The 13,546-nt window shown below is 38.9% G+C and overlaps 1 protein-coding gene across 4 annotated transcripts in view; it reads left to right on the forward strand.

Moving 5' to 3' along the window:
- Positions 1-13,279, forward strand: part of TMPRSS5 (transmembrane serine protease 5) — a 71,756-nt gene extending 58,477 nt beyond the window's left edge. For all 4 annotated transcript variants that reach the window (XR_013550026.2, XM_078432753.2, XM_078432752.2 and 1 more), the window contains one exon: positions 12,893-13,279. Coding sequence is in view for 3 of the 4 variants with exons in the window: in XM_078432752.2 (XP_078288878.2) it covers positions 12,893-12,966 (74 nt within the window). In the remaining variant the exon portion in view is untranslated. The remainder of the gene's footprint in view (positions 1-12,892) is intronic.
- The last annotated feature ends 267 nt before the right edge of the window (positions 13,280-13,546 follow it).

Here is a 13,546-nt window from a genome sequence, read left to right on the forward strand (position 1 = left end):
AACTGTAGGGCAAACATTTATGCTAAGAGGCTTGGATCAATTAATAAATTTACATTTAGTTGTTTACAGTTGGCTGAATCAGTTATGTCATTTTGAACTCTTCAGGTTTAAACGCACTGAAGCTGTTCTCCAACTTCAGTGTGCGTAAGACTTACCTGTGTACCTTGTCCAAGTGTGGATCCCAATTTAGTCAGGTTGAGATCCTGTGTTTTTAGCAAGCTTCTAGGTCGTGCCCATGGTGCTGGTCTGAGGGGAACCCTGAGCAGTGAGGCACCGAAGTAGCACATAAAACAGGGCATTATCCCTACTCACTTTTGTGTCATGTTCAATATTAGTCTGTATGTGTGTGCTAACAGATACAACATAACCTAACATATAAAAATAAGTGCTCTGGAGTTAGTAAGACATGGGTGCGAATCCTGCCACTGTCATCTGTTGGCTTTGTGAACTTGAGTGAATGATTGAAGGCTCCAAGTCTTTGATTCCTCCTCTATGAAGAGCCGTGAACAATACCTGCATCCAGTGATGCGAGGTTTAAAGGAAGTCTTGGGTGAGTCTCTGGCACAGAGCTGGCAGTGAATGAGAGGAGGTTATTACTCTCCCCTCCCTTTTGGTATCAGCGAAGGAATCATGTGGCTGGCTTGCAGAAGAATTTCTGGTCCTGGCCCTAGATTAAAAAATAAAAACCCATTACATTGCCGAGCCCGGTGTGGCCTGGTCCTTTCAGACTTAGGCAACTGACTCGACTTCTCCCATCACCAGAACCCAGGATTCTGTCTTGAGTTCTGGGACTGATTTCAGTTGAAGCATCCAGAACCTTTGTGCTTTGTCTCTTTCAGTCTGGGAGTCACATTTATCTTTCATGCTCTGTATTTGACTGACCTCTGTGTCTCTGGGCACAGTCACTGGAGTCCCCAGTCTCTGGGACCACATGAAATAAGCTTACTGCTTTGTTTGCCAGATTCCACATGCTAACCCTGTGGGTTTATAATCTACTTGTCCAGCTTTTTAAAAAGTCATTTTAAAATTTTTATTTATTTAATTTTTTATTAAAATGAAATTTTTATTAAAATTATTTTTTTAGTGTTTATTTTTGAGTCAGAGACAGAGTGTGAGCAGGGGAGGGGCAGAGAGAGAGGGAGACACAGAATCTGAAGCAGGCTCCAGGCTCCGAGCTGTCAGCACAGAGCCTGACCTGGGGCTCCAGCCCACGAACCACAACACCACGACCTGAGCTGAAGTCGGACACTTAACCAATTGAGCTGTCCAGGTGCCCCTATTTAATTTTTTTTAGTTTACTTATTTATTTTTAGAAAGAGCATGAGCAGGAGAAGGGTAGAGAGAGGGGGGAGACAGAGAATCCCAAGTAGGCTCCACTCTGTCAGCATAGAAGCCAATGCAGAGCTCATTCTCATGAACTGTGAGATCGTGACCTGAGCTGAAATCAAGAGTTGGACACTTAACTAACTGAGCCACCCAGGTGCCCCTGTGATTTTCCACTTTTAATAATGAATACTATTACATATAACACATTCCATTTACATTTACTATGGGAAATTTCAAACACGTACAAAAGTGCAAGAGTGTAACAAGTAGCCACGTCCTCATCATCCTGCTTTACCAACAATTTACTTACAGCCCATCTCGTTTCATACCATCCCCACTCTTATCTCTCCATCCCCACGTTGTTTCCAGGCAAATCCTAGAGATCCTACCATGTTATTTATAAATATTCTGTTTGCATCTTTAAATGATGAGCGACCTATAAAAATAACTGTAATACCATTACCTAAATTATGAATAATTCCTTAATATGACCAGGTATCCAGTTAGTGTTCAAATCAATCCTATTGTATCCTAATTTATTTATTTATTTTTATGGTTCTTTCAAATCAAGATCCAAATAAGGTCCATACCTCACAACTAGTTGATGTTTTTAAATCTCTCTTCATTTCTAGCTTTCTTCTTCCTGTTTTTCCCTTCTTTGCAATTTATCTGTTGTACTAACAGGGTGATTTGTTTGTGGAATTAGTTTCCTATTTTCAAGATTTTGCTCATTGTGTGCTCATGGTATCATTTACCTCATCTCTTCCACCTGTATCTACTGAATTTAGTAGCTAAATATAAAGTATCAGATTATAGGGGCGCCTGGGTGGCTCAGTCGGTTGGGCGTCCGACTTCGGCTCCGGTCACGATCTCGCGGTATGTGATTTCGAGCCCCGCGTCGGGCTCTGTGCTGACTGCTCAGAGCCTGGAGCCTGTTTCGGATTCTGTGTCTCCCTCTCTCTCTGACCCTCCCCCGTTCATGCTCTGTCTCTCTCTGTCTCAAAAATAAATAAACGTTAAAAAAAAATAAAGTATCAGATTATATATATGTGTATACACACACACACACACACACACACACACACACACACACACACACATATTTTAAAGTAGGTTCCACACCCACTGTGGGGCTTGAACTCATGACCCTGAGATCAAGAGTCCCATGATCTACTGACTGAGCCAGCCATGTGCCCCCAGTGTTGATATTTTAAGAAAAAAATCCATCCTAGGCAATGTTGTATACTTTTATTGAGAGGCATTAACATTGGTTAGCTGTTGTCTTGTATTGTTAGTGCTTATTGTATTGGTGGGTATTGCTTCGATCTGTCCTACAAAATAGAAGCATAATTCAAGCCATATAAGTAATTTAAAATTTTCTAGTAGTTATATTTAGAAAAAGTAAAAAGAAACAGGTAATATTAATCTTAATAATATATTACATTTAGTCTAATATGTTTCAAATATTACCATTTCAACATGAAATCAATAGAAATATTACTAATGGATTATTTTACATTCTTTTTTTTAAATGAAGTCTTTGAAATTCAGTGTGGATCTTACACTTAAAGCACATCTCAATTCGAACTTGCCACATTTCAAGTGCTCGGTAGCCACATGTGGCTACTGGCTACCCTACTGGACAGAACTACTATGGGCTGGATCCGTTCTCCACTGGAGGATGCATATTCATGATATTCTAATTCTAGCATGCTGCCTTCATTTTTTAGCTGCCAGACAGCTGAAAAAGAAAGTTACTCTCATCAATTATTTGCTTTTCTTGAGATAGTTCACAAAAAAAGGGGCAAGATAGATCTTGATTTTTTTGTTGTTGTTATTTGCCAGTTTTTAGGTAATGGTTCCCTAGAATTCTCCAAAGATAACCGTCCAATGAAGTTTTTAAAAAAATGTAACATTACAAACTCATGGATTTAAACATATTTGATGTGTTTAAATAATTGTATTTATTCTTACTGATGCTCAAAGTGTTCCCTCTTTCGCCCATAGGAGCCTCTTCAAGTTGGCTCCTGCATATCCTAGACATGGCCCTGGTTGTCTTTGATAGGTCTCTGGTAAGATAAGATCTTCTAAGCTCCTATTGCAAATTTCCTGTCTAAGACCTAGAATCAGCCATTTCTCCTTACAGCCCTGGTTCATTTTAGGGGGAAATGACTATAAAGGTCATAGTCTAGTGCTAGGATTTGCTCATTGCTCTAGGTTTAGCCATTGCTTTTGGTCTTTTCAATGGTCAAAGCTAGAAAATACATATAAAAAAAACATATCATTAGTTAATACTGGTACTTCCAGTGCAAATTCAGGACTGCAGGAGTTTTAATCTTTTTAAGACTTCGTTGTTTTGTGTTTTTTTTTTTTAGAGCAGTTTTAGGTTCACAGCAAAATTGAGGGCAAGGTGTAGAGATTTCCCATATACCACTTACCCCACACATGCATAGCCTCCCCCATTATCAATATCCCTGACCAGAGAGTCACTTTGTTATAGTTGATTAACCTACAGTGATATATCAAAATTGGTGTTGTACCTTCTGTGGATTTGGACAAATGTATGATAACATATATCCATTATTATAGTATCACGTGGAGCATTTTCACTGCCCTGAAAAGTCTTCTGCACTCTGTCCCCATCCCAACTTCTGGGTACCAGTGTTTTTTTTTTTTAACCATATCCATAGTTTTGTCTTTTCCAGAACGTCATATAGTTGGAATCACACAGTATGTAACCTTGAGAATGGAGACTCCATCTGATTTTTGAATTTCTTTTCTAGACTTCTTTCCTTTCCCTACACTGTTGCCAGTTTCTGGACTAAGAAACAAGAGCCAGCTTTCTGGTATAGAGCTAATGTCTCTGTTTATTCCTGCTACTCTAATTTTACTGTGAGGATCCTGGCTTTGGAAGCATCTTGCTTTGGCTCCTGGCCATGATCTGCTGAGGTCACCTGAGAGGCCAGTGCTGTCATCACGGCCACCAGTCTGTAAGGGTCTATCCTGGGGCTCATCCAAGCCCCAGCTCCAGGAGGCAAACTGCAGATGGTTCTTCTATTTTTAGATCCTGGGATGTTGCCCATGAATGAGCCAGTGACCTGGAAGAGCCAATTCTCCCTCCAGTCTATGTTTCTGACTCCCTCATTTCCCTTATTGTTTTACTAGAATTTCCTTCTGTCTGTGGGACTGGGATGAAATGACCCAGAGTTAACTGAGCTGCACCTTAGTGTGGGGACACACACTTAAAATCCCAGGCACCTGCCAAGACTGTTCCTACCAAGACTGGTTTTAAGTCTAACAGATCACACTTCTTGTTACATCAGGGATCCACAATTTTTGATCATGTTTTCCTTTGAGCACACACTCCAGTTTTTGCTTATGTATTTATTCATAAGTTCTCTACCTGTACATTTGCACTAATGTATATGTTATAAAGCCTATGGGAAATTTATAGGCTGAGAAAGTTGTGAAGAATGAGAAGGTCTCGTATTCTTTTCTCATACTTCATAGATCTTCTGGCATATCCCATGGTGGAAATCACAGCTGCATGGGGAAAGTCACTACATAGTGGAATGAGGAAATGTTCTAGGGAGACTTTGTTTTGAGCTGTAATGCCAGCTATTGTTGGCATTATGAGGAATAATGGAAACGTTTTTGCTGGCCAAAGTATTTTCTCTTCCCCAATAGATAGCAATATCTTAAAACCCTCTATTAGAGAAGTGATAACCTTTGGGTTAAGCATTGCTTTCTCTCTGAAGGCTCTTAAAACACAAATCCTCACGACAGAAGTTGGCAGAAGGAGCATTTTACATCTCCAGGTCTTTGGGTTGGTGCCTAAATCCTTGTTTTCCTCAGAGTCCTGGATGCCAGACATTGTGCCTGGCACATAGGAAGAGCTCAAGAAGTATTTGTTGTGTGAGTGAATGAGTGAGGAAAGGGCACAGCAAGGAAAGACCAAAAAGGGCAAGAAGGAAAAAGGGTACTGAGAGATAGAGCACAGTTGAGTTTCCTCCTCTTCCTAATTTTGCTCCGGCTGGAGCCGTCATTCAGCACAGAGTGGTTCCTCTCAGTACAGGGCTTCTCTTTCCCCAAGATTCTGTTTATCAGGGTGGCAGGGGAGCCTGGGTCTCTTCAGGTTTGAGAATGGACCCTCCACCATACAGACATCTGGAAAGAGGTCCCTCCTGCCTTTCCAATAAGCTTAGCAAAGTCTCTGTTCCATTTCTTACCACTTCAGTCTGTTCTGAGAGCATCTGTCTGTCTACAGACTCAGCGGGTATCTGTGGAACCAAAGAAGGATCTGCCCACTTTGGTATCTCGAGAACATTTCTTTTGGGTAAAAGAAGGAGACTTCTTTCTCCAGAGAAGAGATGCATGGTGAAATGGCTTCTACTCATCTAGTTAGCCTTTTGTTTGTTTCTTTTTTAACTCCTTCCCCCCAAACCAGAAGAGGCTTTTGACAGATTGGATTAAGATGATAGAGGGGAGCCTGGGTGGCTCAGTTGGTTAAGCATCCAACTTTAACTCAGGTCATGAGCTCACGGTCCGTGAGTTTGAGCCCCGGGTTGGACTCTGTGCTGACAGCTCTGAAGCAGGAGCCTGCTCCAGATTCTGTGTCTCTGTCTCTTTCTTCCCCTCCCTGCTCATGCTCATGCTCTGACTCTCTCTCTCAAAAATAAACATTATAAAAAATTTAAAAAATGACAGACTGAGCCAGAGTATCTTTTCCCTTTGTTCTCTAGAGTTTTGGTGCACACCTAGATTCAAAGGTGCATGTGATGTGTAAGTACAGGTATACATGAGTGCGTCTCCAGAAACAGCACAATTTTTGAACTTCGATAAATTTATAGATTTACTTGGCAAAAATGGACATATTTGCCATATCGAACTTCCACATTCAGGAAAATGCTATGGTCTTCTTTAACATCTTCCAGCCATGTTGTACACTTATCATCATGTAGACCAGCTGAATTTTTATTTGTCTAATCCTAGGGATTTTATATTTTCTTTTACTGTTGTGTATTGGTTATTTTTTCTGCTGTATTTTTTATGGTAGTAAAATATACATAATGTAAAATTTACCATTTTAACAATTTTTAAGTGTACAATTCGGTGGCGTGAAGTCCATTCGTAAGGCTGTGTAATCATCGCCACTGTCCATTTCCAGAAACTTTTCATCATCCCAAACAGGCACTGTGTACCCGTTAAACAGTAATTCCCCAACCCCTCCTCCCCCTCACCCCTGGTAACCTCTAGTCTACTTTCTCTCTCTCTCTGTTTGCCTATTTCAGGAACCTCCTATGAGTGGAATCGTACAGTATTTGTCGTTTTGTGACTGACTTATTTCATTTAAGCATAATGCCTTCAGGATTCATCCATGCTGTAGCATGTTTCAGGATTTCCTTCCATTTTATGACTGAGCAATATTCCATTGTATGTATGTATCATATTGATTTAATCGTTTGTGATATATGTTTGGGTTGTTTCTACCTTTTTTTTTTTTTAAAGCTTATTTATTTATTTTGAGATAGAAAGAGAACATAAGCAGGGGAGGGGCAGAGGGAGAGGGAGAGAGGGAGAATCCTAAGCAGGCTCTGCACTGTCAGTAAAGATCCCAATGCAGGGCTCGAAGCCGCGACTGTGAGATCATGACTTGAGCCAAAATCAAGAGTCAGACACTCGACCGACTGAACCACCCAGGAACATGTGATTGTTTCTACCTCTTGACTGTTGTGAATAATTCTGCAGTAAACATGGGTGTACAAGTATCTGTTCGCTCAGTTCTCTTGGGTAAATACCTAGAAGTGGAATGGTTGGATCAGATGGTAATACTATATTTTACTTTTTGAAGAAGTGCCAAAATGTTTTCCACAGTGGCTGCACCATTTTACACTTCCAACAGCAATGCATCAGGGCTCCAGTTCTCCACATTCCTGCCCACACACCTTGTTTTCTGGTGTTTTTATGATAGACATCCTAGTAGGTGACAAGTGACATCTCTTTGTGGTTTTGTTTGCTCTCCCCTAATGACCAGCGGTTTGGAGTACTGTATTTTTAAGCTGATTTTTGCTAGTTGACATCCTTATTTTTCCAAATAAATTGTAGAAGTATTTGTCAAGTTCCTCCAAAAATTCAGCTTACATTCTAATTGGATTGCATTGATTTTATAGATTAATTTGGGGGAAAAAAGAGCTCTCCATTTAGTTGTCTTCTTTATATCTTTTAAACAAGCTTTAAACACTAATAGTATTTTAAATTTATGCCTTTAGAAGAATGTGCATTCTTTATTAGCTTATTGCCTGATTATGTTATCGATTTTGTCACTGTTGTGAATCATGTCTTTTTTTGTTTCTATTTCTAGATAGTTATTATAGATCCGCAGAAATGCTTCTGATCTTTGGAGACTGTTTTTGTATCCAGCCTCCTTGCTGAATTTTACAGTTTGGCATTCCTCATAGATGAGCATATAATTTGCAAATGATAGCAGTTTCATCACTTCCCATTGGGTTCTTACAACTTCTTTTTTTTTAATTAAAAAAATTTTCATGTTTATTTATTTTTGAGAGAGGGAGAGAGACAGAGAGGGAGGGAGACACAGAATCCGAAGCAGGCTCCAGTCTTTGAGCTGTTAGCACAGAGCCTGATGCAGCTCTCGAACTCACAAACTGTGAGATCATGACCTGAGCCAAAGTCAGACACGTAACCGACTGAGTCACTCAGGCACCCCTGAATTCTTACAACTTCTTGTTGTTGTGCTGTTGTTATTAGTATGACAAGTCTTGGCCAGGATATCCAGAAATGGTGATAATGAACACCATGTCTAATCTAATCTTCTCTATTCAGTATGATATGTGCTGTATATTTGGGGCATAAGTCCTTTATTAAGTTAAGGGAATTCCCTTTTATTTATTCTGAGGGTTTCTATCATAAGTATATGTGGAATTCTAATAAAATTAAAAATTTTGAAATCATTTAGTGTTTTTCCTTTAGTCTAGGATATGGATCATATCCAGTGATTTCTGGTGTCAAATGATCTTTACATTACTGGGATAAACCTAATTTAATGATGACTTATTACTTTTTTATATTTTGTTGACTTTGGTTGGCTTATATTTTATTTAAGATCTGGGGGATCTGTAAGTGAAAAAGAGCCATTCTCTTTATTTCTTCCTTTTTTATTAGGGTTTGGAATTAATCTAATACTAGTCTCATAGAACGAGCTGGGTAGCTTTTTCTTTTTCTCTACTTTCTGAAGCAAATTGTTCCAGATGTTTTTTGAGCTCTCATCTGTAAAACCAACTGCCTGAGGCCATGTTTCCCCCTTGTGATAGGGGTATGTGTCCCTTTTTTGTTGTTATTAATCATTTCAGTTTCTTTTCTTTTCTTTTCTTTTTTTTTTAATGTTTATTCAGATTTAAAAGACAGAGAGCAAGCAGGGGTGGGGCAGAGAGAGAGAGGGAGACACACAATCCGAAGCAGGCCCCAGGCTCTGAGCTGTCAGCACAGAGCCTGACGCGGGGCTTGAACTCACAAGCTGTGAGATCATGACCTGAGCCGAAGACACCTAACTGACTGAGCCACCCAGGCGCCCCAATCATTTCAATTTCTTTATTGGTTGCCAATTTGTTCAAATTTCCTAATTTTTCTTGGGTCAGTTTTATATTTTATACTTTTTCTATAAATTTTAAATATTTTAATGTTTTAAATATATTTTATCTTTGCTTTTATTTTACTAGTGAATAGCTATCCGGAATGCTCTTTTATATGATTATTTTGATCTCTTTGGTGTCTATAAGTATTTTCCCTTTTTTGATTCTGAATTTTGTATATCTGCATCTTTTTTCACGTTTATCGGTTCTTGATGGAGGTTAGTACATCTTAGCAATCTTTCCAAAAGTCCAGATTCTGGCTTGGTTTTTACTTACTTTGTAGTTGCTGCTGCTTTGGTCCAGTTGTTTAGTGAATTCTGCCCTTACTTTTTCTCTTTCTTCTTCTTCTTTTTTTTATATTTGTTCTATTGTTCATTCCCTAAATTCTTGAGTTAAAACCTTAGCTCCTTAGAGCACTGGGTGTCATATGTAAGTGATTAATAACTAAATTTTACTCCTGAAACCAATACTACACCATATGTTAATTAATCTTGGAAGGAAAAAAGCCTACAACCTTAGCTCATTTTTAATTGTTATTTTTTTCTGATAAATACGTTCAGAGCCATAAATTTTATTCTTCAGGCTGTTTTAGCTGTCTCTTAAATTCTGTCATGTACTTTTCCCATTATCATTCATTTCCAAGTATTTTATAATTTCCTCTATATTTTCTTATTAACCCAAGGGTTATTGAGTATCATGCCATTTACTCTCCAGATGTAAAGGCCTTAAAGGTATTAAAGTGATAGCTTATCACTTTAATCCATTGTGCTCAGATAATAATGTGTATAATGTTGATTTTTGGTACCTGTGTTGAGTCTCTCTTTCTGATCTGCTAAATGGTAAATTGTTTAAATGTTCAGTGTGTGCTCAAAAAAATGTGTTTTTCCCACTTGTTAGTCAGTTTTTTTAAGTTATTCTCCCTTCCCATATAATTATTATTTCAAGTGTGTGAATCATGTCATTTGAATATCCTCTGTCATCCCTTATTATTTGTCTGCTCATTCTCTTAGTTTCTTAGATGGTTGTACAAAAGTTTCTAACATAGGGGTGCCCGGGTGACTCAGTAGGTTGAGCACCCGACTTTGGCTCAGGTCATGATCTCACAGTTTGTGAGTTCGAGCTGTGCACTGGGTTGGACACTGCCAGCATGGAGCCTGCTTGGGATCCTCTGTAGCTCTCTCTGCCCCTCCCCCACTGACGATCTCTGTCTTTCTCAAAAATAAATAAACATTTTTTAAAAGTTTCTGAAATAATTTCTATATGTTTCTCTCTGTAGTTACACTATTGCATCTTATATCTTGAAGCTGTTCTTTAAAGGCATGTATGTTCAAAATTGTTACAGCTTTCTGATTTTGTTTTCCTTAAAAAACATCCCTCATTATGATTTATTTTTGCTTTGAATTCAGTTTTATTTGACACTCAATTCACTCTCCTGTTTTATTTGGCTCAAAATTACTGCATATCCCCTTTCCATCCTTTTATTTGTGGCTTTCGTGTCACCTTGTATTTTATGAATATTCCTTTGAGAAAACATTGCCGCTTATTATTTTTCGAAAGAGAAAAACCTTCCAGTCTGTGAATCTCTGTCTTCTGACTGGTGACTTTCATCCATTACAAATTGTATTCGTTTCCTAAGGTTGCCATTTACAAAGTACCACAAACTGGGTTTTTAAAACAACAGAAATCCGGGTGCGAGGGTGGCTCAGTCAGTTAAGCCTGAACTCTTGGTTTTGGCTCAGGTCATGATCTTCTGGTTTCCTGAGTTCAAGCCCCGCACCGGGCTCTGCTCTGAGACTGTGGAGACTGCTTGGGATTCTCTGATTCCCTCTCTCTCTCTGCCCCTCCCCAACTCACACTCTCACTGTCTCTCTCAAAATAAATAAATAAACTTAAAAAAAAAATACTTTGTAAAAAGAAATGTACTGTTTTGTGGTTCTGGTGGCCAGAGGCCTGGAATCAAGGTGTCAGGAGAGCCATGCTCCCTCTGAAAACTGCAGGAGAATCCTTTTCCATCTCTTCCTAGGCATTTCTTGGCTTGCTGCTGGATAATTCCAGTCTCTGCCTTTGTTGTCACATGGCCTTCTCCCTGCGTCTCTGTCTTCTTGTGGCCATCTTTTTCTTAGGACACCAGTTATATTGAGTTAGGGTCCCACCCTGCTCTAGTATGACCTCATCTTAATTTGGCTGATTACGTCTGAGACAACCCTATTTCCAAATAAGGTTACATTCTGAGGTACTGGGGTTTAAAAGTCCAATGTGTCTTTTTTTGTGGGGACACAATTCAATCCAGAACACAAATTATGTAGTTGATTTTATATTAGTGTTTATTTCACTCCTCTTATTTCTAATTTATACTTACTGTATTTTACTTTTCTTTGCTTTTTTTCCCTTTCATGTCTTTCATCAGATACAGTTTTCTTCTGCCTGTTCGAAAACTTGACTTCTATTTTTACTCATTTTGATGGTTATATTAAGCTTATTAAAAATCATATATGTGTTTATTTTTTTCTCATAGGTTCTCTATCAGTGTTTATATGTTTCTCTATAACAAAATAAGTATATGCTCACTTTGCACTTGGCTCCCTTTGCAAAGAACTATTTTTCATCCACTGCTCATTTGTTGTGTTAGTGTTGCCCAGAGTTTATTTCCGGGTGGTTATGAATACTTTTGATATTCTCTCTTTCTCTCTCAGTCTCACTCTTTTTCTCTCTCCATCTCTTTATTTTTAGCTCTATCTCCTTCTCCCTCTACTTTTCAATACAGAATTAACTTTTTTAAGTTATTTATTGATTCTCATTTCATTTTTATCTCATAGTAGTGTCATGGATTCATTTCTTTTCCAATTAGAACACATTCGCTAAGAGAGAATTTTGTTTGAAAGAGACTTTCATGTATTAGCTTATTTGGGCCTTTTATGCCCGAGATTATTTTTATGGCATATTTAAATCTTTGTTTTTGTTCAAGGTAGATCCTTGGTTTGAAGTTCATTAACACTTTGAAAAGAATATATGTCTGTCTTTTGGCCTGTGTTGTAACTATTGAACAGAAATTGGATGTCTATCAGATTCTCATTCCTTCATGAAGGACCATCTCCTTTTCTTTGGCAGCCTTTAGAGTTTTGCCTTTGTCTCCATGTTTTTAAATGTTCTTGTAATGTGTCTAGGCGTGAGTTTTCTCATGTCTTTCTGATTAGACACCCCATGAGCCCATGTAGCTTTTCCTCTTTTTTTTAATCTTGGAAAATGCTTAGCTATTTTTTTTCTTTGACACATTCCTTTTTAAAATTTCTTTCTTTCTTTTCTTCAAGACTTCCTAGTATACAGGTGATAACACCTACATTTTATTAGCTTATTTTTCTATTTATTAGCTTCTAATTCTATATATTTCTTTTTTTTTAATTATTTTTAATGTTTATTCTTGACAGAGAGAGAACCAGAGCATGAGCAGGGGAGAGGCAGAGAGAGAGAGGGAGACACAGAATCCAAAGCAGGCTCCAGGCTCCAAGCTGTCAGCACAGAGCCCAACGCGGGGCTTGAACCCATGGACCGCGAGATCATGACCTGAGCCGAAGTCGGCTTAACCGAATCAGCCACCCAGGCGCCCCTCTGTTATATCTTTCTTATTCCCAGTGTCATTCTGGAGAAGACATCAACCTGATCACCTTGCTCACTTGTCTATGTTCCAGTGGAATCCATTTTTATTATTTACATCATCTATTGAATGCTTTGTTTCAATGATTAAATTTTTTGTATCTGGTGTTTCTATTTGACTCTTTTTAATAACTGCTTTGCTTTGCTCCATCTTACCATTGCCTCCTCTTATTTATTATACCTATTTTGCATTATTGATCAGTTTGTGCCATTGCTTCTTATTTATCCTGTATTGATTGTGCAGTTTGTTGTCTTTCTTTTTACAGTGATGCTTCTCAGGTGGCTGGTGGATTTTGCCTGTGAGTTCATTTTCCCCTGGGATGTCAGAATCTTGGCTTGAACTGTGACAGGGGAGGAGACCAAGACCCACACCTCACTGTGAGCTGCTCCATTCTGAGTGAAGAAGGGAGCCGGACAACGAGAGGCGCACACAGCCTGGGCTTGCTGTCCCCACATTTGCCTCTAGACATAGCAATCCTGCCTGAGTTTCTAGCTGGCCTGTCCTATGGTTTTGGGACTTGAGACTACAACATCACCTCTTAGCTGAATTTCCACCCTGCCAGCTTTTGGCTGCTCCACAGAGTTTGGACTCACCCGTCCCCATAATTGCTCGAGCCAATTTACAAAAAATAAATCAGTCTCTCTCTCTCTCTTTCTCTATTTCATTGTATAAAATATAATGTTATACATGTATATATTTGGTTCTGTTTCCCCGGAGAACCCTGACTGATACTGTGATCTTATTTGGAAATAGAGTTTTGCAGATGTAACCAAGTTAAGACAAAGTCATTAATGTGCGCCCTAATCCAATATGCTTGGTGTCCTTATAAAAAGAGGAAACTGCCACAGCCTGTGAAGACAGAGACACACAGAGAGATGTCACACACAGTGACGGTGGAAGCAGAGAGTAGAGATATGGG

The sequence above is a fragment of the Panthera onca genome, chromosome D1, assembly GCF_046562875.1.
Source record: "Panthera onca isolate mPanOnc1 chromosome D1, mPanOnc1 haplotype 2, whole genome shotgun sequence".
Taxonomy (NCBI): domain Eukaryota; kingdom Metazoa; phylum Chordata; class Mammalia; order Carnivora; family Felidae; genus Panthera; species Panthera onca.